This window comes from Octopus bimaculoides, chromosome 29 (genome assembly GCF_046866305.1).
Source record: "Octopus bimaculoides isolate indiv1 chromosome 29, ASM4686630v1, whole genome shotgun sequence".
NCBI classification, from domain to species: domain Eukaryota; kingdom Metazoa; phylum Mollusca; class Cephalopoda; order Octopoda; family Octopodidae; genus Octopus; species Octopus bimaculoides.
This window is the reverse complement of record NC_142956.1, coordinates 5,320,336-5,345,282: the sequence shown is the minus strand read 5'-3', so window position 1 is coordinate 5,345,282 and position 24,947 is coordinate 5,320,336. Positions and strand designations below refer to the sequence as shown.

At 36.1% G+C, this 24,947-nt stretch overlaps 3 protein-coding genes across 3 annotated transcripts in view; 1 reads left to right on the top strand and 2 right to left on the bottom strand.

Moving 5' to 3' along the window:
• LOC106882497 (adhesion G protein-coupled receptor G6-like) overlaps positions 1–878 on the bottom strand; it is a 43,969-nt gene extending 43,091 nt beyond the window's left edge. Inside the window, exon 1 of the mRNA XM_089345359.1 lies at positions 761–878. The gene's annotated coding sequence lies outside the window, so the exon portion shown is untranslated. The remainder of the gene's footprint in view (positions 1–760) is intronic.
• The window catches only part of LOC149130311 (adhesion G protein-coupled receptor G6-like), a 564,593-nt gene that overhangs the window by 244,547 nt on the left and 295,099 nt on the right, over positions 1–24,947 (top strand). The gene's annotated exons all lie outside the window — the stretch shown is intronic.
• LOC128251222 (uncharacterized) overlaps positions 3,844–24,947 on the bottom strand; it is a 61,057-nt gene continuing 39,953 nt past the window's right edge. The window contains exons 4-7 of the mRNA XM_089345700.1: positions 12,106–12,177; positions 7,157–7,228; positions 4,596–4,667; positions 3,844–3,925 (exon numbers count right to left, since the gene is read on the bottom strand). Of these exons, the coding sequence (XP_089201826.1) occupies positions 3,844–3,925; positions 4,596–4,667; positions 7,157–7,228; positions 12,106–12,177 (298 nt within the window). The remainder of the gene's footprint in view (positions 3,926–4,595; positions 4,668–7,156; positions 7,229–12,105; positions 12,178–24,947) is intronic.

Here is a 24,947-nt window from a genome sequence, read left to right as displayed (position 1 = left end):
GTGAGTCTCCATCTGTAAATCTGCCTTCCTGCAGTTACAAAAATGGTATTGAATGCAAAGAAATTCAGTTTAAAATTCAAAATCGTCATATTTGTTATTTAAGTATAGTTACATGTATGTGTATATAAGCATTGTATCTTTATGTTTGCATCTATTTTATCAACCTTGAGTGTTGCTGCCTCTACATCTGTATACTGAAAGCTTTATATATGTTAATAAAATAGAAACAATTGTAGACTTTATAAAGTGAAATCTATTAAACGAAACTGTCTCGATATTTATCATCGTTGTCAAAATGTCTGAATTTTTCGGAATTCTGCTAAAAGATATTTGGATTTACTTATCATGCATAAGTATTTAAGTGTGATGTGTATTCTACTTCTTATTACTGGTGTCTAATTGTCGAATATAGATAGATCGGAATCTCTGGGTTTCCTTACTTCTCCCACATGCCGTTTCCCAGTACTGGGGAATTTTGTTTTTAATCGTTATTTGTTACGTTGTACAGATCAATTTATATAAATCACAACACAAATGTAAACCACAAACACTAATATCCTTAACTATTTTCACACACACACACACACACACACACACACGCACGCACACACACACACACACACACACACACACGTACATACACACAGACACAAAGTGAACGTCTGTTAGAGAGGATGAAATAGAGAGCGAAGATAAAAGGGAAGAGAAAATATGTAGAAGTATATAATCAGATAAATAATATCAGGAAGTTCAAACTTACAAATCCTCTAAATGTATAAGACTGTCAAACGATCCATGTTCAATAATCGCGATTAAATTATTGGTTAGATCTCTGAAAGATGGAAGAGAATTGCTGAGAAATGGTATAAAAATGATTAGTCACAAGATTTTAAATACGTATATGTTTAATCAACTGGATGTAGATGTAGAAGAAACGGAAGTAGAAGTGCAAAAATTAGATGGAGATAATGAGGAGTGAAGGTTATAATGATATTGATATTGATGAGTTTTGACAAAGTTGACTGATGATAAAGATGATGCTAATGATGATGTCGTTTATGCTGATGAGATGATAATGAATGAGGTTTTGAGGACGGTGACGATCGTGTTCATGGTCATGATGCTTACAATGACAATGAAATACAGAAGTAGAAAAATAGAATTGGAAGCGGAGTATAGAAGAAAATTATGAAGTGAAGTAGATCATGATGAATAAGAAACTGATAGGAATAAGACGAAAGGGGAAATGAGGCACACACACACACACACACATAGGGGCAATGCTACTGTTGTTTATAACCCCAGGATGACATCTCCACCAGCTGCCAAAACGACACACTGTTTGTGTCTTGTATTTGCGGAGGAATATCATGGTTCCCATCTCTGGGAACCATTACGTATCATTACGTAATAAACACATACCCCAATTTCTGGGAAGTAACTCGTCATTGAAACCCGGGTCTGTGTGTATTAAGTAAGGCGAGAGATGGGAATATTTTTTTTTTCATTTCGCAAATACTAATCAGACACAGACAGTATGCCATTAGCCAACTGGAGATATCTTCCTGGGGCTATAAAGACCAGAAGCATCGTTTCCTAATGGACCACCACGTTTACGTGTCAAATATACTTTACGATTCCGTGCTGCTGCTACTGTTTATGTCTCGCTCAGAGATTTAATATTGCTTATATATATATATATATATATATATATATATATATATATATATATATATATATATATATATATATATATATATATATATATATATATATATATATATATATATATATATATATATATATATATAAATATATATATATATATATATATATATATATATATATATATATATATATATATATATATATATATATATATATATATATACATATATATATATATATATATATATATATATATATACATATATATATATATATATATATGTATATATATATATATATATATATATATATATATATGTATATATATATATATATATATATATATATATATATATATATATATATGTATGTATATATACAGATATATGTATATATATGTGTGTATATATATATATATATATATATATATATATATATATATATATATATATATATATATATATACATATATTAGATCATCCCATAAATAATGCGATCTTTTATAATGTATGCTTTTCAAATTTAAGATAAAGACTTTTAATCCAAAATATACTCAGCTTCATTTTCTACAATGTTCTTCCCTCTGTCTGGTAGACGTCCAAGGCCCCTCATCCAAAATTCACTTGTCCTTCACGAAAAATACTCCTCCACTACTATTCTGACCTTATCTCGAGGATTCACATTTCTTCCGTCCAAATGATTTTGAAGATTACGGAAGAAATCATAATCAGATGGGGTAATGTTCCGCAATTATGGTCAGTGGGGCATCATTTCACATTCAAACTGCCCCAGCATTTGGAACGTCGTCCCCGTTGTTTGTAGCCAAGCTTTAACCTGATGGAAGAACACCTTTCAGCTTGAAACCAAGTGTGATCATTTTCCTTCTAGCGCTGGGTTACGTCACTCACGCTGTCGCAGATAACACCTTAAATGTGTGACGACCTCCTTCAGCTTGGGAAGCTGGTGTTACTCCTTACTCTATCCACTGTCTTCGGCGTTTGGAATTTTTGTACAGAAACCATTTATCGTCACAAGTCACTATTCGGTCTATAGAATGTTCACTTGTGAGATGTGACAGGAAAGAAGAGCAAGCACTTACTCTCTGCGGGCAGTTAGACTCGGAAAATTTGTGAAGGTCCCATGATACAATTTTCAGACTGTTTCGATGGCACATAGGTATATATGAATGGTTGAATGACCAAATCCAAGCTTCTCTGCTAGTTCCTCAACAGTTACGATGAAAATTTGTTCCACCAGTGTTTTGCAGGACGTTCTCGTCGAGTTCTACATATTTTCCTGGATAAGGCTCTTCGTAATTTCCGGCTCTGAATTTCTCGAAACAACGTTGACACATGCTTGCGATTATTATCCGATCCCCATATACTACATTAATATTCCACCCACTTTACATTGCACTGTTACATTTATTGAACTCATTACGAAAAATATAACGAATATCCTATTTTGTCACTAATATTAAAGCTTTCAAAAAATACCGTTAAAATTTAACTGCACTGTACAAAACTTGCACTAAGAATACGTAATGATAGAATTACTACCTTCTTTTATAGCAAGCTCATGCAGTCGTGTGTTCCGTCCCCCGCCGACTTCTAGTTCATGAAAACTTCATTATGTATGGAATGAGCCAATATATGTATATATATATATATATATATATATATATATATATATAGGAGAATGTACGGAAATAAAAAAACAACAGACGAGGACAGGTGGTGTAAACAACAAAAGGATGTATTAGTTTGACGCTCGGGAATACAGAAAGTCTTTAACGTTTCGAGCTACGCTCTTCAATATATGGCGTTTACTTTCATTATCATGTATCTCCGCTTAAGACATCCGAGTCATGTCTGAAGGAACAACGCGACAACGAACGACAATTCGATTCTCGATAAATCGGGTGAGTTCTCTCCTACTTTAACATAAACAGATGTTTTCAGCTTTTAAGGGACACGTCGTGCAGCACATTTTAAATGGCAATGGTTCATAGTCTGGAATGTTCTTTACTGTCTACCAGGATGGCTTTCCGTGACATTCGAGTGAAGATACGCTGTTCAAAAAAAGAGCAAAACAGTTGCGGACTTTCGAAAATCGATGAAGGGATTCCCTAAGTAGATGTCACCATCATTCTGACACGATTTATTCTTACATATGTCAGACATATTCGGGGGTCTTTTTGCAGATGACTACTGCAACGGCCAGGCAAAACAGGAGTGATGGTTTTGCTGAGAATGACCTAGAAAAGGAGGACATTTTTAAAAGTTTCAGACGCATGTTTCTGCTAAATACAAACATTTCTCGAACTCGTACTCTGATTCCAGTGTGTTTATGACGGTAAACAGTCAAATTCTTTGGAAGCATAAAACAAATGCATTACGATCTGCTTAGTATTTCTTATCCAATGGGAAAACAATAAGGGAAAAGATAATGAAGGAAATGAAAGGAGTGTATAACTATCCGGTGACTCAAAGACAGAAATATACATAAGCACATACCAACACTTACATAATATCCTTCCTATCATAGGCACACGTCCTGGAATGTTGTGGCAGGGAGTTGACTGATTACGTCTAATCATCGACCCCAAATGGATGACTGGTAAAGTCGACCTCGGGCGAATTTGAACTCAGAAATCAAAAGCGGACGAAAGGCAGCTTAAGATTTTCTCCAGCGTGATAACATATTTACCGGAACGCCGTCTTAATCACATGCATATTATGAAACAACGATGTCAAACGCAGACATTCATATTCTCAATCACCTTCACACATTCACAGACGCGCATAGCAAGAGAATGGGATTTAGAGAATGTCCAGAAGAAGGGTGAGAAAGAAAGATGCGAATTCATTAGTTATTTAGAAATATAAAATCAAGAAAATAGTATCAGCGAGACTGATCCAGCTTACAAAATCTTTAATCTGGGTAGCTTTTCGAATGTTCCACTTTTGATTTTCGAGATTTTATTGTGTGATAGATTTCTGTAAGGATTCATAAGAAATGAAATAGAAGAATTCAGTCATAAAATTTTAAATATCATGTCTAAACAATAAGATGCAGAAATAGATGAGAAAGAAATAGAAGAGAAAAATAGCTACAACATTAAAGCGATGAAAGTGAATGAGAGGTGAAATTCATAACATTGACAAAGTGATCAACAAATTTCATAAATTCAAAATTCTAAATTTCTGCTTTTACACTTTCGGGCACACCCACCGCTATTGGCTTTCACCCTCTCTTTTTTTCATTTCTTCTATTTTATGTATTAATATATAATATTGGAATCTCAGCGGAATATTCGTTCCTGCTCTCATGGGGTTTATTGTGTATCACCTACCATCCACGTAACTTCAACTACTACACACACCACAAGCACCACTATTTTCATCATTATTTTTATTTTTCTCTTATCACCATCTTCTCATTAAAAATATTTTCACAATCGTTGTTTTCATGTTTATCGGGGCCTAAGGTTCGTAACACAAATACATACACACACACACACACACACACACACACACACACACACACACACACACACACACACATATATATATATACTAGCTGGACCGTGCCGTCATAATATATATACATATATATATATATATATATATATATATATATATATATATATATATATATACATATATATATATATATATATATATATATATATATATATATATATATATATAAGGTACAAAACCAAGATTTTGATTTAATAATTCTTTTATTAGTAAATTCTTTTGTGAAAGATCTATCGGCAACTAACATCTTTTGACTGCTTGTTTCCTTCAAAGAATTTTCAAGTTTTCCTTCCTTCTTGTTCGACTTAAGGCCACGTAAAACTGGCCATGACTAAACACGGGAGCTGGCAAGTAAATGCCAAATACACAGAGTTGAAACGCTGCTTGACTTTTCTTTTCAGCGTTGAATGTTCACCATCCCACTTCCATTGCACACATACACACACAGACATTCACATACATCCTTTTACATACACACACATAAACTCACACAGATTTGAAGCGCTGTTTGATTCATCTTTTTCACCGTACAGTTTCCCTCATCCCAATTCGAAGTTTGCCATCTCTCCTTCCTTCTTAATTCATCTATCTCTGCTTCCTTTCTCATTCATATGTCGTGACGGAGAAAAACACAAGAGTATTATTATAGTAGATAAGGTACAAAAACCAAGATTTTGATTTAATAATTCTTTTACAACCAAACTTGTGAATAATCTATCGCCAACTAAAATCCTTTGACTGCTTGTTTCCTTCAACAGAATTTTCAGGTTTTCCTTCCTTCTTGTCTGACTTAAGGCCACATAAAGCTGGCTGTGACTAAATAGAAGAGCTGGTAAGTAAATACCAAATACGCAGAGTTGAAACGCTGTTTCATTTAATGTTTTCAGCCAGACCGCTCATTCGTCTCCAAGGACAAGAAAACTATTTCAGGCTACAAGGTCTCGAAAGAACGTGTGACCATTTTGTTGGCAGGTAATTGGACAGGTGATTCTAAGTTAAGGCCATTACTTGTGTATCATGCACACAACCCCCGTGCCCTGCAGAACATAGCCACGGCATATGGATGGCTAATTCAAAAACATGGATTACTGCTTTTCTTTCTGAAAATTGGTTCTTCAATTATTTTATCCCAGCAGCAGAGAATTACTGTAAGAAGAAGGAGATTCCTTTTAAGGTTTTACTTATCATAGATAATGCTCCTGACTACCAGCAAAACATTGTAGATTTTGACCCCAACGTTACCGTTGTATATCTCCCTCCGAACACCACGTCTCTTCCGTAGCCAATGGATCAGGGAATGATTGCTACCTTCAAGAGTTACTATATGAAGCGTGGGCTGCGGCAAGCAAAAGCTGCAACAAATGATCTTGATGAGTTCATCACAATTCGTGAACTTTAGAAGAGATACGATATCTATAAGGGTGTATAGAACATAGCAGTGGTGAAATCTAATAAACGCAATTGTCTCTATATTTATCTTTTGTTGTCAAATATTACTGAATTTTTCGGAATTCTGCTAAAGTATATTTCAATTTACTTATCATACATAAGGATTTAACTTGGTTTTGTATTCTACTTGTTATTACTGGCGTCTAATTGTCGAATATAATTAGATCTGGACCTCTGGATTTCCTTTGTTGTCCTACATGGTGATTACCCGAATTGGAGAATTTTGTTTTTAATCTTTAGTTTTCACGTTGTTCACATCAATTTATATAAATCACAACACAAGTGTAAACCACAAACACTCATATCCTTAAACATTTTCACATACACACACACACACACACGCACACACACACACACACACACACACACACACACACACACACACACACACACACATAGTGAGAGAGGATCAAGGAGAGTGTAAAGATAAATGGGAAGACAAAATATGTAGAAATATACAATCAAATAAATAATATCAGGAAAATCAAACTTACAACTCCTCTAATCTGGTAAGATTTTCGAATGATCTAGGTTCAATAATGGAGATTATATTATTGGATATATTTCTGCAAGATAGAAGAGAATTGGTGAGTTATAATATAGTAAACATTAGTCACAACATTTTTAATACGTGGATGCAGATGTAGAAGAAAAGGAAGTAGATGTGCAAGAATTATATGAGGATGAAGGTATAAAGAGGAGTGAAGGCTATGGTGACATTAGATCATCCCATAAATAATGCAGTCATTTATACATCTTTTATTTTTCAAACAAGATAAACAACGTTATTTTTAATCTAAAATATACTCACGTTCATTTTCTACAATGTTCTTCCTACTATCTGGTAGACGTGCAAGGCTGCTCATTCAAAATTCCATGTCCCTCACGAAAAAGACTTCTCTAGTACTGACCTCGTCTCGAGAATTCATATATCTTCCAGCCAAATGAAGATTACGGAAGAAATCATAATCAGATAGTGTATTGTTTCGCGAATATGATAAGTAGGGCATCATTTACCATTCAAACTGCCCCAGCCTTTGGAACGTCATCTTCGATATATATGGCCGAGCATTATCCTGGTGGAAGAACATATTTCGTCTTAAAATTAAAAATGCTCATGTTCTTTCTAGCGCTGAGTTAAGCTGCTGAAGCTGCCCGTTGTAGTAGACCTTTTTTCCGTTTGGTTCGGGTCCAAAGTGGACTAAGACATTCATTTCCCAGCAAACTGATAACAACACCTTACATGTGTGAAAACCATCTCTCGCCTGAGGTGCCGGTGTTTCTCCTTTCCTACCCACTGTCTTCGGCACTTGAAATTTTTATAGATAATTCATTTATCGTCACCAGTCCCTATCCTGTCTATAAAATGTTCATTTGTGAAAGGTAATAGCAAAGAAGCGCAGTAATTCACCCTCTACGCGCGATTAAAACACGGAAATTTTGTGAGGAACAGAGTCACCTAATTAGCTTACTGTTTCAATGGCACATAGGTGTCTATGAATGGTTGAATGACCAAATTCAAGCTTCGCTGCTAGTCCCAGAACGGTTACGAAGGGATTTTGTTCCACAAGTGTTTCGCAGGACGTTCTTATCGAGCTCTAGAGATATTCCACAATGAGGCTCGTCTTCTGAGCTATAATTTCCGGCTCTGAATTTCCGCTAAACAGTTGCGGAATTTCGAAAGTCGATGACGGGATTCCCTAAGTAGACGTCACCATCATCTTGACGCGATTCATTCTTACATATGCCAGACATATTCCGAAATCAAAGGAATATATAACTATCTGGTGATGAGAGCATTGATCATGTTGTCTCCATTTGCAGTCCTTTTGCTCCCACAGGGTATCTTAACAGGTATGATAGAGCAGCACAGCATATCAACTGGGTAGTTTGCAAAAATCTTGGACCAGCCCCATGATAAAAGCTGGTGTGAGCACAAACCACCTCCTGTGCTTGAAATTACCTCATTTCACACCTGTGGAACTTCACCATTCAAAGTGAGAGAAAGATAGATGTGAATAGACCAACATTATATTGAATGACTTCAGGCAAAAATGGTGCCTTCTCATCGATATAAATGTCTCAATCGACATAAATGTATCAGTCAAGACCTACCAATAACTGAGCAAGTATAAAGATCTTGAAATATAAATTGTCAAAATATGGGACTTGATAACTAAAACAATACCGCTAATCGTCGGTGCCCTAAGATTTATTGCTACCTATCTCAGATAGCAGAAAATATAAGCATGGCAGAAATTCAAAAATTAGTGCTCGTGGGCACTGCCCATATCCTACGTAAAATACTGTCTATGTAATTTCCAATTTAGAGACAAAATTATAATAATTTTCTCGTTTTCTTGAACATTCTCTAGAAAACTACTTTGTGCAAAACCAAATATGTGCACCCTAGGCATATCACCAACTTGAAATTTTAACTTTATGTGTCTCGATATCTCTGGGTGAAGCTCGGAGTCAACTTGTACTAATACAAGTTAAACATCAAACTTATAATAATAATAATAATGATAATAATAATAATAATGATAATAATAATAATAATAATAACAATAATAACAATGATAATACCAATAATAATAATAGGGGTGAAGGAATGATTCAGGAAACACGAAAATCATGAGTTAGTATTAAGATTTGAAATTACATAGACAGTATATTACCTAGTTTATGGGCAGTTTCCATAAAAATCTCTCTTTTGAATTTCTGCCACTTTAGGGTTTCCTGGTATATGAATCACCCCTTTTACTATCATTCCTTGGGCACCTATGACAACAGGTATTGCTTTAATCTTCAGGTTCCACATTTTGCCAATTTCTATCTAAAGAACTTTATAATAGCTTCAGAGCGTCCATATAAAACAGATGGTTTATTGCCGTATTGCAAACTTGGAACCCATACCTTTCTAGAGTGTGATCAGAGCTTTCGTTTAGTCTATCCATGCCATACACAGATTTTTCTTTCTACTTAGGCAATTCTCTACAATCGTTTCATTTATGAGTTATTGATCTTTGCACCCATACAGCGTTTTACAGGCGTTTTGAGGTTCTATATCTTCTGGGGGAGTCACCTCAATCGTATAAACATTAATCAAAATGAAGGAGATTGACAGTTTTATTTTTCGAACCTGTGGAAGATACACGAGATGTCGAAATATCGTTCACTTGATAACTAAGGCACTCTGCATTTTCTGCTATTATTATTATTATTATTATTATTATTATTATTATTATTATTATTATTATTATTATTATTATTATTACTATTATTATTATTATTATTATTATTATTATATTTAATATCTGATTGACTTTTGCTTTGTTTTTGTACAAGCAGTTTCCAAATCTCCCCAAGAGTCCTCAAGAGACTACAAGTTAGAGTTTCATGTTTGTGTTATGCCTAGGGTATCATATATTTGGTTTTGCACATAGAATTGTCCTAGAGAATGTTTAAGGAAACACGAAAATCATGAGTTAGTATTAAGATTTGAAATTACATAGACAGTATATTACCTAGTTTATGGGCAGTTTCCATAAAAATCTCTCTTTTGAATTTCTGCCACTTTAGGGTTTCCTGGTATATGAATCACCCCTTTTACTATCATTCCTTGGGCACCTATGACAACAGGTATTGCTTTAATCTTCAGGTTCCACATTTTGCCAATTTCTATCTAAAGAACTTTATAATAGCTCAGTTTTTGGTAAGTCTTCACTGATACATTTATATCGATGGGGACAGTCATAAATGAGGAGGCATGATTTTTGTCTGAAGCCTTTCAATATAATGCCTGGCCTATTCGCATCTATCTTTCTCTCACTTTCGATGGTGAAGTTCCAGAGCAGTGAGATGTTATCATTTTCAAGTACTAGAGATGGTTTGTTTTCCCACTGGTTTGTATCATGAGGCAGGTCCATATTTTGCCAAATTACCCAGTGAATATATTTTGCTAATCTCTCATGCCTGTTGAGATACTCTGTAGGGGCAAGAAGACTGCACATGGGGACAACATGATCAATGGTTTCATTTTGTTGTTGACATACACATGTTGGGCTAGTGCCGTTCTTTAATATGTTGGACTGGTAGTTTCTTGTAGGTAGACATTGATCTTGGGATACTATGTTAAACCCTTCTCTTTCTGATTTTAATCCAGAAGACACTAACTATTGAAGGGTAAGTGCTTTGTCATCATGGCACACTTTGGGTTTTTTGCATTTGAGAGGTATTCCTTGCCATTTATCAGTAAGAATATCTAAGGCAGCAGTTTTAGCGTAGGTATTCATACACTTAGATTTTTCTGTGCTTGCTTCTAGAAAGTCTTATTCTGCAATTTCTTGTATTTGGTATTCATTTAATTATTCATTTGCTTGTTTTGTTGCTGAGTATGTTGCGTTCTTGTTTTCAAGGCTTCAGGTAAATTTCAACAACCTCTCATCAGTGTTTTTTTTTAGGTAGGTGTTGCGGGCAAATCTGGCAATCTTCATTGTTAATTCCAGTTGTAAAAGTTCACATCCACCCTCTTTTCTTGGCAGGTAATGTCGTTCTTCTGCTCCTTTCATTCATCACTGAACGTTTGATTTCGTTCCCTTAAAATGCCCCTAGGTATTTGTAGCTCTTTGCTGGTTCTAATTCCTTTATGACATACTGCTCGTCAGAACTATCATTGGATGTTTCTGTCATCTTTAATTTGATAAATGTAGCTTTTGCACATTTATCGAGGCCAAATTGCATCCTGATGAAATCAGCGTATTGCTTAAAAACCACTTATTATTATTATTATTATTATTGTTATTACTATTATTATTATTATTATTATTATTATTATTATTATTATTAATATTATTATTCCCTGGTTTGAATTTGTGTCGCTTATTGTGCAGTATTACTACAGTATAAGTCTGTTTTATCTACTTGAACAATATGCTCAGAGAAGGGCCGATCATCTTACCTGCTGTTTGGAAGTACATTTTAACAGCCTGTATACATCTTGATTTTCTTTAGTATCCATGTATTTAACCAATGTTGGTGTTTGCGCTTGGTAAGACCAATCAGCATATACATTTGTACAAACTTGTTAAACATCTAGCAGCCATTTTCACATTGCAACACTACCAAATTTTGTTCTGACCGTGTTTTTTTACCTCGTAAAATGTTTTATGATCTGCTTAATATTTCCTGCCCAAGAGGAAACGCCCAAATATACACATGCCCATACACACACTTTACACAAAATACCAAACAGCGATGATGTAGAATCCAAAGACATATGATCAAGCACATTGTCACACACATGATCATATACACATATATAGAGAGAATGTAAGTCACAGAGCGGCAAATGAATGTTAAGAAAGAAGGATGGAAAGATACTAAGTATGTGAAAATATACAGTCAAGGAAAGAGTATCAGCACAACTGGTCCAACTTACAAATATCTTAAGGCTGGAAGATTTGCAAACGACCCGTTTTCAATTTTGACGATTTTATTATTGTCTAGATATCTGAAAAACAGAAGAGTTTTGTCATAAATTTCGATTATTACGTCCAACAAATTAGATGCAGAAATAGAAGTAATATAAATATAAGTGAAATAATTAATTGAATATGATTATGAAAATGATGAGTTAAGAATGTGATGAAAATAATGATGAGGGTTGTAATAATGTTAAGTGATGATGAAGGGGATAATGATTATGATGATGACATTGGTGGTGACCGATTTAGAGGTGGTGAAGTTGTTTCGGTCTGCTCGCAATGAAGCTCTGGTTTATGAGTGATAAGGATGATAATGAAGGTGAAGATGACGATGATGGTCATGACGATGATGATGATGTCAACTACAACAACGACGAGGATGATGATGATGATGATGATTATTGAGACTGCAGCTAATCCTTGTGATCATGATAAGGTGGAGGACGCTGATATAGAAAGTAAAAAAAACTATAATAAAAGAGGAGGATGAGAAAACGGAGAAAATTAAAGACGAGTAGATAGGGAGAAATATGGAAAAGATAAAAAAGAGTAAACTGAAACAGGGGACGTCTATCTATCTATCATTCTATTTATCTATCAATCTATAGCCGGATATGTAGGTAGATAGATCGCCAGATATATAGACACACACACACAAGCACACACACACACAAGCACACACACACACAAACACACACACGCACACATACACACACACACACACACACACACACACATATATATGTTTATGCATATGTAACGTATATGTACATTCATTTATTCATTTACTTCTCAGAGCAATTTTTCAGTGGCCATACAACAGCACCACGTTTATTCGAAAACATCGACCCTAGGACTTATTCGTTGTAAGGCTAGTACTTATTCTATCGGCCTCTTATTCCCAACCGCTAAGTTACATTTTCCCTTGCTTGAAGTGGGGTAACCTATGATTATTCTTCAATGAGCAGGCATTCCAATGTGGAAGACTTCATAGGAGATGCCATAAGACTCAACGATTTAATTGAAGGATTGCTGTTACCGGGAGATACTATTCAAATGGAAGACATGGATAAAAAGAAAACGAAAAATAAAACATTCAATTTTGCACCAGTCGTTAGTGTCACATAAGAAGATGTAAGTATCGAGAAAGACGAACTAGCAAAGTACAAGGGCCTTCAAGAGGGAGGGACACATATAAAAATAACCCCGCCTGGGGAAGTCATCCACACCACACAGAAAACTGTCATATATAAAACCTTTTGGATAAAAAACAAAAAGATTGATATGGCCTACAAGGGGGCAATACAGAAGTGTTTACAACCCATATGGCAGGATACTACATATATAAAAAGAGGAGGACAGCTCGTTACCTTGGAGGTAATATTCAAACACTGAAGAGAAAGCCAGGCAACATTCAACAACCACGCTCAAATCAGCCGATCTGGTTCACCTACAATATACCTTGGAGGACGTACTTCTAAGATAAAGGTAGAAGTACCACCAGAAGTTGATGTTCAATGGCCTAAGTCAGCTCTAATATTCGGATTAGAAGACAAGATCACCATCCTTCAAGCAACCAAATTTCACCAGCAAAACTGGCAGAGCAGGGATTGGACATAGTAATCCAAGCAGCCCATACCGACTTGGAAAAATTCCGGACTTAATTTTAATTGCTGAAGACACCAAGTTAAGGGTCATAGTGGAGGGGCAAGAGCTGCTCAGCTGTAAGTGTGGCAAAAAGGGCCATATAAGAGCAGGATGCTCTCCACCAACGGCACCTATACCAACCACTAAAACGACACTCATAACCAACCGATAAATGCACAATGCAATGGAAACAAAGAAGATAGCGGAAACCCAGCCAACAGCTCTGAAGAAAACCCTAAATCTACCAAAAGAGCGGTGCCAGTGTCTGAAGCTCAGCACACCCAGGAAATATATTGGACTACCATCACACAAAAAAGTAGAAAAAGTAAGAGCCCCGCCGAGCTTCCATAGCCAATGATACGAACACATCCACCACAAGCACAGAAAACCCCAAACCGCCTCCCCCTGGATCACCAAACACGCATTTAGCATCACAGGCATAAACTCTAACAATAACGAACCAATGCAAATAACAGAAAAATTCTCAAGTAAACCAAACCAAGAATCAGGGAACCCCAACGTTCCATCTCCCATCGAGTTCTATCAATTCTATTAGGTATACATGTTTTAAACATTCAGGCACTGAATACATTGAGCCATTTCAGAAACCTTTTTCATTCCACCTGTACCAAAAACTTTTAAAAGCCCGAAAAAACACGACGCAAAGAAAGTGGATGGGGGATTACCCTCCACTCTCCTCTAAAGGTAAGAAAACTTAGGTTGAATAAATATACGTGGCCTCGGGTCGGAATGGCAGCAAAGGTGTCTCCTTGATGACCTCGGGTTGCATAGAATAGATTTAGTAGTTACTACTGAAACAAGACTGAGTGGGCTGCAGGCTTTTTCACCCCTGCTAAATTGCTACGAGAAATTTATTTCTCCATGCCAACCTGGAAGGTAAAGAGGGGTTGCAGTTCTACTCAGGAAAAATCTGGATTTAGAGATAAGAATTTAGAGATAAGAATTGGAGGGCAGGATAGTCATCTTTGATGTGACGCACAGCAGCGGTAAATCTTTAAGTTGATCGTTGTCTACACTTCTTGCGGAGCAGGGAAGTCTGACTATTTAGAAGCCTAGAGAATTTTCTAGGAACGTTGAACACTTTAGTGTTGTTAGGGGATTTTAACACAAGCTGCGACGCACTCGTAGATTGTGTTGCAGAACGATTCACACTCGATCACCTGGACGTTCCATTGTGGACATGGGCGAATAACGATAGGTCTTCCAGATCTTATCTACACAGGATTATTGTTCGAATTAAAGATAAGAACATAGATAGTTGTCCACAACATCATATTGTCAATCACAGTGATCATAGTCTGTAACCTACAGATTTGACTTAGATAGTATGTGTAGACAGTGATCAGGTTACTGGAAGTTAAACAGGTCGCTTTTGGCCTGTGAAGCCTACAGGAACCGGGTTAGGCAGTTAGTGATGAGGGCATTAACTGGTATCATTATTAACAACAAATTGTGGTATGCCCTGTAAAGAGTCATTACATTTGCGTCCAAGATGTGGAAAATCTGTTTTTGTGTATGCAGACATCACCGTCATCATATCCCGGGTCGAACACCTACAGTGGGTAGGTAAGGCCTGAAGGGGCTACGAAGCAGTGGCAGGGGCAAAAATTAACTGGGATAAGTCGGTCAGCTTGCAACCCGGCACTTGGAGGGGCATGTCGATATCACCAAACTCCATCATTGGACGATGGACGGACGGACCGGTAAAAATGTTAGTTGTCTGGTTTGGTCCAGTACCCCAGTTTGGTCCAGTACTCTGGTTTGAGCCAGAACTCTCTTATTTTGTTGTTTTCTTTATTCATATATACAGTGGGAGCCACCTACTCTGAGTAGTCTAATTTTTCAATTACCCCATGTTTTCCAATCTTTTTATTTCCTTCTCAACTTGACTTAACTCCACAAAAGGCACATTTCTTTTCGGTTTGAACACCGGAACAGTATTTTGTTTCCACTAATATATTACTGTGATTTTTTTACACGCTCCGAGTTCCTTCCGAGAAGACATCGGTTTATATCTTCCTTAATTTTAATTTGAACTTTTCGAACGCATTATATGACACGGACTGTGACACGTTTACCTTATTACATAATGAATTCAATGGTGGATCTCACAGGTCCAATCCTTCCATTAAATCTGTACTGAACAGATTTATTGTATGTTTAGATACCATTATTTAACTTCTCCGCGTCATTTCTCTAAGTTTTTTTTTTATGACGAAATTTCGCCCAAGAATTGAACTCCTTCCCCCGATACACCGGGAAATATCTTATTATTTTTGGTATACCGGCCTTACTAACTTAATCCATATTGACGTATTAATTATCGATACGCCTGCACCGGTATATATTGGCATTTTCGGTTTTCTATTGTATAATTTAATTTTGTTGAGAAGACTTTCTTTGGTTTCTCATTGTTCACATTTTTCTTCAACCAACATATTGACAATCTGTGCCCGATTATACAGCACTAAAAACACTTTAGCTTTAAAGGGGAAATCCGTCCTAAAATGCAGATCTCCGCAACCATAGCACGGTTTTAGATATATCTGTCTTTTATCAATACTTTCGTTACACGTTTCTACACTATTATAATTATTAATATTATTATTATCATTATTAGCATTATTATTATTATTATTATTATTATTATTATTATTATTATTATTATTATTATTATGATTATTATTATTATTGTTCAGTAGTTTTATTTTTATAACGTGCTTTCACTTCACTACCGAGCGCAGCTCTGTGCGCATTGGGTATGTGCTGTGGTTTGCTGTGGTGCTCTTATGTTTACTGTATTGAAAGTGTTTTGCGTAGAATGTGTGCAGTACGCAGTAGTGCAATTTTCTGTATGATATATATATTTGTAAGTCTTGGTATTTTTGTTATGTATTTGTCTGAGTATTTTTTCATTATACCTAAGGCACCTACTATGATAGGAATTGTTTCTGTTTTTTAGATTCCACATTCGAGTTATCTCTATTTCCAGGTCTTTGTATTTTGAAAGTTTTTCCATTTCTTTTCGAGAAACGTTGTCATCTGCTGGTATTGATACATCAATTAGAAAGCATTTTTTTTCTTCATGATCTTTGACAACTATATCTGGTCTATTTGCCTTAATTTCTCTATCTGTGTGTATTGGCATATCCCAGATTATGGTTGCTTTCTCGTTTTCTGTGACCTTTTCTGGCGTGTGTTTATACCATCTTCTTTCTGTTGTTATTCCATAGTGTTGGCATAGCTTCCAGTGTATATAGGTCCCAGCTCTGTCGTGTCTGTGAATATATTCCTTCTTAGCCAGGACTGGGCAGCCAGAGATAATATGATTTATTGTTTCTTGTCCATCTCCACATATTCTACAGTTACTTGTTATATTTCTTTTCATTATGTGTTTTTGGTAATTTCTGGTGGGGAGGCTCTGGTCTTGTGCAGCAATTAAAAATCCTTCAGTCTCTGCTTTGAGTCCTGAGCTTCTCAGCCATTGCTGGGATTTTTCTGTCTATTTCTTTCGCATTTAGTTTAGCCCAGTATTTACCATGTAGGGGCTTTTCTTGCCATCGTTTTATCATGGTCCGTTGCTGGGGGAAGACAACATCGGGTCGTTGATTTCATTTCTAAAGGAAACTAGTAAACTTGTAGGTAGTCGTAACCTAGGATGTGCATCATCCAAATTTGTCGGCTACGAAGATTAGAAATGTTTGTTATATGATCAACGAAGTTGAGTTACATAGGAATATGGTTACCGCAAACTGAACGCACGATATTTGCATAGTGCAAATTAAATAAATAGTTACATGATTCGACCTGATCAATTATGAATAACCAGCGGTGATTACGCCTGCAAAGAGCTATGAGTTTAGAATGGATTAGATCTTGTAATGAAATAATGAAAACTCGTTCTAGAGTAAAATCAAGGCTAACTGGTAATCTAGAAAATCGTCTGCGATTGAAGAGCTGGCGGTGAGATTTACGGTTGTGCTATGTTTCAACGATATGCCAGGTATCATAGTCTGAGATATAATGGAATGAAGGAAGAGCTGGGGAGAGTGAGCTACAAGACGATAAATAGCTACAATTTCTCGTTTGATGAATCTGTAGATATTTGCAGTTTTTCTGGAGGAAATTGCCCAAATAATCGTTGAGGTGAGTGAGTCGCGGATGGGTATGCACTTTACTGCCTTGAATGAAAAAGTAAAGTTCTGCGAATGGCAGGTAGCCTCTGACAAAATTCGACAATCGATGACTAGATGCACGAGGTAGATGTCACAGGGGCAGGATGATCTGCCTTAAATGATATATTTTTTATGCCAGACACATTCGAGGGTCTTTACCATAACGGATAGCAAAACAGGAGTAATCTGGTCCCTGCTAAAAGGGGTGTGGTGGCGCTGCTTCGAATGAACTAGAACGAGGGTAATGTTTTAAAATGTTCAGGCCCGAAACCCTCCTCACTGCAGATCTGACGATTTTCGACCTCGTGTAATCAGAAAGGTTGCTGCGTGTCGTCGATGCTCTGATAGATGATGCTCAGATATATACCTTATCAAACAGATCTATCCATTACAAATTCCTACTCACATGGTTCATCATAGAAAGGATGAATAAAGAATTCTGTACGAATGGATCACAGAGCCGTGGCGATTAGGTGAATGCCAATATTTGGCGGCTGACCTGAATGACACTGATTTGGTGTTCATCTTCAGAAGCTCGAACGCTGTAATTTACAAAAGCCTTCCGGTACTCAAAGTAAATGATCACGTGTTGGAAACGTTTATATGGAGAAGAACGAGGAAGAGCGATGGTGAAATGGTTAGCGCTGTGCGGAAGACGTTCAGGCCCTTATAAAGTTTTTAAATACCATTTGAAAAGAAATGTGACGGTTGAGATAGAGGATGTGGCGAAGAAGGCTGACCTATCGCCTATAGTCTGTTTAGTACGGTGGAAAATGATGATGGTTAAGGAGTTGCGTTACGTATGGAGTTTTTTGTACAATCTTAGTATGTTTCCAATTTATTGACCGGTTTTGTTGTTAATCGATCTTTTATTATTGTTTACCCTTTTATAAAACAACCCGCAAGTTACGTTTATCTTCTACTTCGGGTAGAAGTGAAATATTATTATTATTATTATTATTATTATTATTATAATTATTATTATTATTATTATTATTATTATTATTATTATTATTATCATCATCATTGTCTATTATGAATGACTCTCCATATTTCTTGATTACCGTTTATTTTTACTTGAAAGTTGGCAACAATAAATTACCAAAGTTTTCAAGTAGCGCCTTCTCCTGTGACTCAAAGAGACAATACTCTCATAAGAAAGCCAGCTGTACACAACAATGCTGTTTTCTACATCGCCTCGAGCCTGTCAGCAGATCCAATATTCTTAATATGTTTTCAAAGCTCTTGGAAACTGTTCCTAAGTCCACAATTACCACTGGTATCACCATAAGTTTCCTCATGCACCATAACCATAGTAACTGGGATTTCTCAATATTTTCTGTTTCCTTACATTTCACCCTCAAATCGTCTAGTATTGCAATATCTATTATCTTAACTTCTTTTTCATCTTTATGGATGAGTAAGATATCTAGTCTTCGCCCGTCTATGATTTCGTCGCACTGCATGTTAATATCCCAGACTATTTTGAAATGTTCGTTTCCATTACTCCCTCTGGATTGTGTTCATACAATTATTCGGTTCTCTCCACGTTTGCTTAACCGCACAACAGCCAGCGGACATATCTGGTCACATTGTTGTGTCTCTTTTTATATTCGTGATGTGCAGGTTTACAGTACTCACTCACAATATGGCTTATACTTTCTCCCTTCTCAGAGTAATTCATAGATTGTGGAGAGTCAGTGCTTATATCAATGTAGTATTTGAGTGGCTTGTTCTAAAAGCTTTTCACTTGAGCGCTGCACACTATTATTATTATACTTCAGTAGTTTTATTTTTATAACGTGCTTTCACTTCACTACTGAGTGCAGTTCTGTGTGCCTTGGGTATGTGCTGTGGTTTGCTGTGACGCTCTTATGGTTACTGTATTGAAAGTGTTTTGCGTAGGATGTGTGCAGTGCCCAGTAGTGCAATTTTCTGTATGTTATATTTGTTAGTCCTGGTGTTTTTGTTATGTAATTGTCTGAATATTTTTTATTATACCTAAGGCACCTACTATGACAGGAATTGTTTCTCTTTTTAGATTCCACATTCGAGTTATCTGTATTTCCAGGTCTTTGTATTTTGAAAGTTTTTCCATTTCTTTTCGAGAAACGTTGTCATCTGCTGGTATTGATACATCAATTAGAATGCATTTTTTTCCTTCATGATCTTTGACAACTATATCTGGTCCATTGGCCTTAATCTCTCTATCTGTGTGTATTGGCATATCCCAGAGTATGGCTGCTTTCTCGTTTTCTGTGACCTTTTCTGGCGTGTGTTTATACCATCTTTTTTCTGTTGTTATTCCATAGTGTTGGCATAGCTTCCAGTGTATATAGGTCCCAGCTCTGTCATGTCTCTGAATATATTCCTTCTTGCCAGGACTGAGCAGCCAGAGATAATATGATTTATTGTTTCTTATCCATCTCCACATATTCTACAGTTACTTGTTATGTCTCTTTTTCTTATATGTTTTTGGTAATTTCTGGTGGGGAGGCTTTGGTGCAGCAATTAAAAATCCTTCAGTCTCTGCTTTGCGTCCTGAGCTTCTCAACCATTGCTGGGATTTTTCTTTGTCTATTTCTTTCGCATTTAGTGTAGCCCAGTATTTACCATGTAGGGGCTTTTCTTGCCATCGTTTTATCATGGTCCGTTGCTGTTCTAGTTTTAGTTTAGATTTCATTTGTTTTATTGCTTCTGATGTTTCTACTTCTTCTTCTTCGTACTTGTTAGGTATTATGATTTCTTGTTTGTATTTGTCAGCTTCCTTAAATACTGAAAACAGATTTTTTTTGTTTTGCTCGTGTTTTGTGACTATTTGTATTACTTTTCCTTGCTTCTGAAGTAGGTATTTTTGCAGTCCTATGGTGGTTATTTTATAATAGTTTCCCAGCTGTATAAGACCCATGCCACGTTCTGTGCGTTGAATATATAGCCTTTCTATGTCAGATTTTGGGTGGTGACTCCTAGATCCTGTCATTATTTTTCTTGTTTTCTTGTCTATTTTACATAGTTCTTTTAGTGTCCAGTTAAGGATATTGTAGCTGTAACTTATAACTGGGACAGCTAAAGTGTTAATACCTATTATCTTGTTTTAACATTGAGCTCTGTTTTTAGTATTGATCTAACTCGTCTATAGTTCTCTTTCTTTATGTTTTCTTTCATTTGTGTGTGTTGTATCCTATCTAGTTCATTGACTCCTAAATATTTGTATGGCTGGCTTTCGTCTAGTTCTCATATTTCATTGGCTTTATCTAGTGTGGTGTTGCTAATTTTAATTAATTTTCCTCTTTTCAGGGTTGCTTTGGCATATTTTTCTAATCCGAATTTCATATCTATTTCCTTGGTAAAGCCATGTACTGTCTGCAGTAGTGTTTCCAGCTCTTTGTCATTTTTAGCGCATAATCTTATGGCATCCATATATAAAAGGTGGCTGACTGTTTTGACGTAATATTTGTATCCGCATCCAGTTCTATTTAGCAATACAGTCAAAGGTGTGCGCGCCAGGCAGAACAGGAGTGGAGAGAGCGTGTCTCCCTGGAATATTCCTCTTCTAATGGAGATGGCTTTCGTTTTCACAAGTCCCTCTTTTGTTTCGAGCTGTAGCACTGTATGCCATTTGTTCATCCAGTACCTTATGTATTTTATAATAATTGGTGCCACCTTGTTTATGACTAGAGTTTCCAGAATCCACCTGTGGGGAACACTGTCGAAAGCCTTTTGGTAGTGCACCCAGGCCATACTGAGGCCTTTATTCTTTCTGCGGCTGTTTTCAGCTTTGGCTTTATTGATCAATAATTGATCTTTACAGCCGTATGAGCCCTTGCAGCATCCCTTCCGCTCTTCTGGAAACAGATGGTAATTTTCCAGGTGCTTACTCAATCTCTGCGATATTATTGCAGTAAAGTCTTTGTAGATCGTAGGGAGACAGGTTATAGGTCTGTAGTTTTGTGGTTTCTCCGTTTCCGTGGATTTGGGAATTAAGGTGGTTTTCCCTTTCGTGAGCCATTCAGGCATTTTCTCTGGCCCTGCTAGTATGTTGTTAAAGTTTTCAGTCAGCTTTTTTGTGCATTCCTCTCAGGTATTTTACCCAAAAGTTGGGGCTCTTGTCGTGCCCATGTGCCTTCCAGTTGCTTAGTCTTTGCAGTGCCTGGGTGACCTCTTCAGTTGTTATAAGTGTCCGGAGTTGCTCAAGTTCTAAGTTCGTTGTTTAAATGGTCCTTTTTTGGGGTTGTTGCTTCACCGACCATATTTGTTTCCAAAATTCTTACACTTCTTCTGCTGTTGGTGCTGCAGTAATGTCTATTTTATTTTTACCCAGTTCTTGGTAGAATATTTTGGGGTTAGTTTTGAACTGTTTGTTTTGTTCAAAGAAACGTTGGCGTTGCTCATACCGGCGAATCCTTTGTGCTTTGGCATGGATATCTTGCTTTAGCTTTTCTTTTGCCGCGGGTAAGTATTTTTCTGTAATGTTGTATTTGTGCAGTATTTTTGTTTTCTTCTTGTTACTTAGTTGTGTTGATTGTCTACTAATTTCGTTGAGAATTGATAAATCTTTTCTCTTTTTTTAATATTGTTTTGGATATTATTTATCCACAATGTTTGTTTTGGTGGTGGACCTCCTATTCGGATGGGTTTGAGGGAGTATCCTGCTCAGTGATATTGCCTGTTGTTTCTGTGGCTGTTAGTTCCGTGACGGCCAGGTTTATGCTATTTATTATAGATGTTGTTTTATTGTCTATTTTGATTTTTGGGAGATATAATCTGTGGTCCATTCTAAGATCTGTGGTTTTCAGTTCTTCGGTTATTTTCATTTTCATAGTATCATAATCATTAGGTTTTCCTTCGTTATTCGCAGGCTTTAGATTTGTTTTTCCTTCCTTTTCATTCATATGTTTGTCTGTGGTGTTCTGGATTGGTACTTTGTGTACATTATTATACATCTCAACGGTCTGAGTTTGTTGTTTTTTGTTTACTTCGTTTTTGCCGGGAATGTTACGTTTGTCCTCGTGTTTTGCTATCTCAGTGTTTATATTATTATTTGGCATTGCTGTGTGACTACTATCTAGATTTTCCTGATGTATTTTTCCTTTCAATTGTTCTATTTCTATTTCTGATATTTTTTTTGGCTTTTAGAATATATCTTCTTATGTTAGCTAGTTTGTTAGTGTTCATTGTGTTATCGAGGTCTTTATTTAGATTATTTTTCTTCTATACTTTATATGTATGTGTTGTTGCGTTTTCGTTTTTTGGGTAGAGCACTGCTGTGAAATAGGCGTGTAGGATCGAAAATATATTCCTCACGTGTCCATTTATGCCGTTTTGGTTTTGTTTGCGGGACATGAGGAACAACGCCCTGCATTTTATTTTGACGGTCATCGTTTTCGTAGTGTACCGGTCCGTTCATTTCTGTTGTCAGATTGTTTTGCACGTGTACGTCGTCGTACTTTTTGCGTAACAAGCTTACAGTATGCAATTCTCGGTTGTTATTCTTGGGTAGAATAATACCGGTATTATTTAATCTGTTTGTAATTTTTTTGTACATGGTATTTGGGGCCGGATATGGCCTGGTGTTGATTTAACAAGCGTGTTTACGTTTACTGTGCCAGTTGCGTAGATATCCAGTTAAAATACATCATCATATTTGGGAAAATAGAAATACATTTCAATGAGTATTACTTACTCAGATATAGTCCAACCCTTTGTCAGCTATTTTTGGCTCCATGTGATGTCCTTATTTCCGATATTTTTTGGTTAATTTTGGAGCAGTGATTTATCTTTCTCACATGTTAAACGTCCACGGTGTAATCTTCGTTATTATTATTATTATTATTATTATTATTATTATTATTATTATTATTATTATTATTATTATTAATATTATTATTATTATTATTATTATTATTGAGTGTGAGCGCAGTGCATGCCATCAAAGTGACGCTGGGTTAAAATATTCGAAGCCCATTATACCCATCATGACAACACGTCTGATAAGGGTACACCAGGCACATGCGTCAGAACCATATGTGCGTGACATGGTGATCTCGAATCAAGATAAACAGCGCGTTATTCAGTAGTCTTATTTCAATCACGTGCTTTCACTGCACTACCGAACGCAGATCTGTGTGCCTTGGGCATGTGATGTAGTTTGTTGCGGTGCTCTTATTTTCACTCTATTGAAAGTGATTTTCGTAGGATGTGTGTGGTGCCTAGTAGTGCTCTTACTTTATTTCCAGATCTTTCTGAAAGTTTCTACTTTGTTTGTATTGATACATCAATTAGAAAGCATTTCTTCTCTACGTAGTCTTTGACAACTCTATCCGGGGTGTTAGTATTTCTCAGTATTTATTGGCATCCTAATCTATTGTTACTTTCTCATTTTCGTGTCATTTTCTGGGATGTTTCTATACCAACTTTTTCTTTTGTCATTCCATAGTGTTGACATAACTTCTATATATGTGTATATTGGTCCCAACCCTGTCGTATCTATGAATATATTCCTTTTCAGCCAGTACTGGGCAGCCAGAGAATGATCATTTCTTGCTGGGAGGCTTATTATTATTATTATTACTATTATTATTATCATTATTATTATTATTATTATCATTATTATTATTATTATTATTATTATTATTATTATCGTTGTTGTCGCGGATGCTGCTGCTGTTGTTATTGTTTAACAAAACACCCATGTTTCCGGCGTTTAATTATTCAAACCCAAACGAATTACTATCAACACATGGCTATGATGCTCTGCCACTACTTCTGCGCATGATCAGAGATACACATATCGTCAGCCACTAAGGCATATGCTCAACAGGTTGAGGTCAAGCAACTGACAAGCATGTATGTGATATTGAGCAGAATATTTGTTGTAGCCCAACTTTTATATCAAGACAAAACAATGTGCATTTTAACACTTACAATCAGTCAAGTTCAAAAGCCATGAGAAC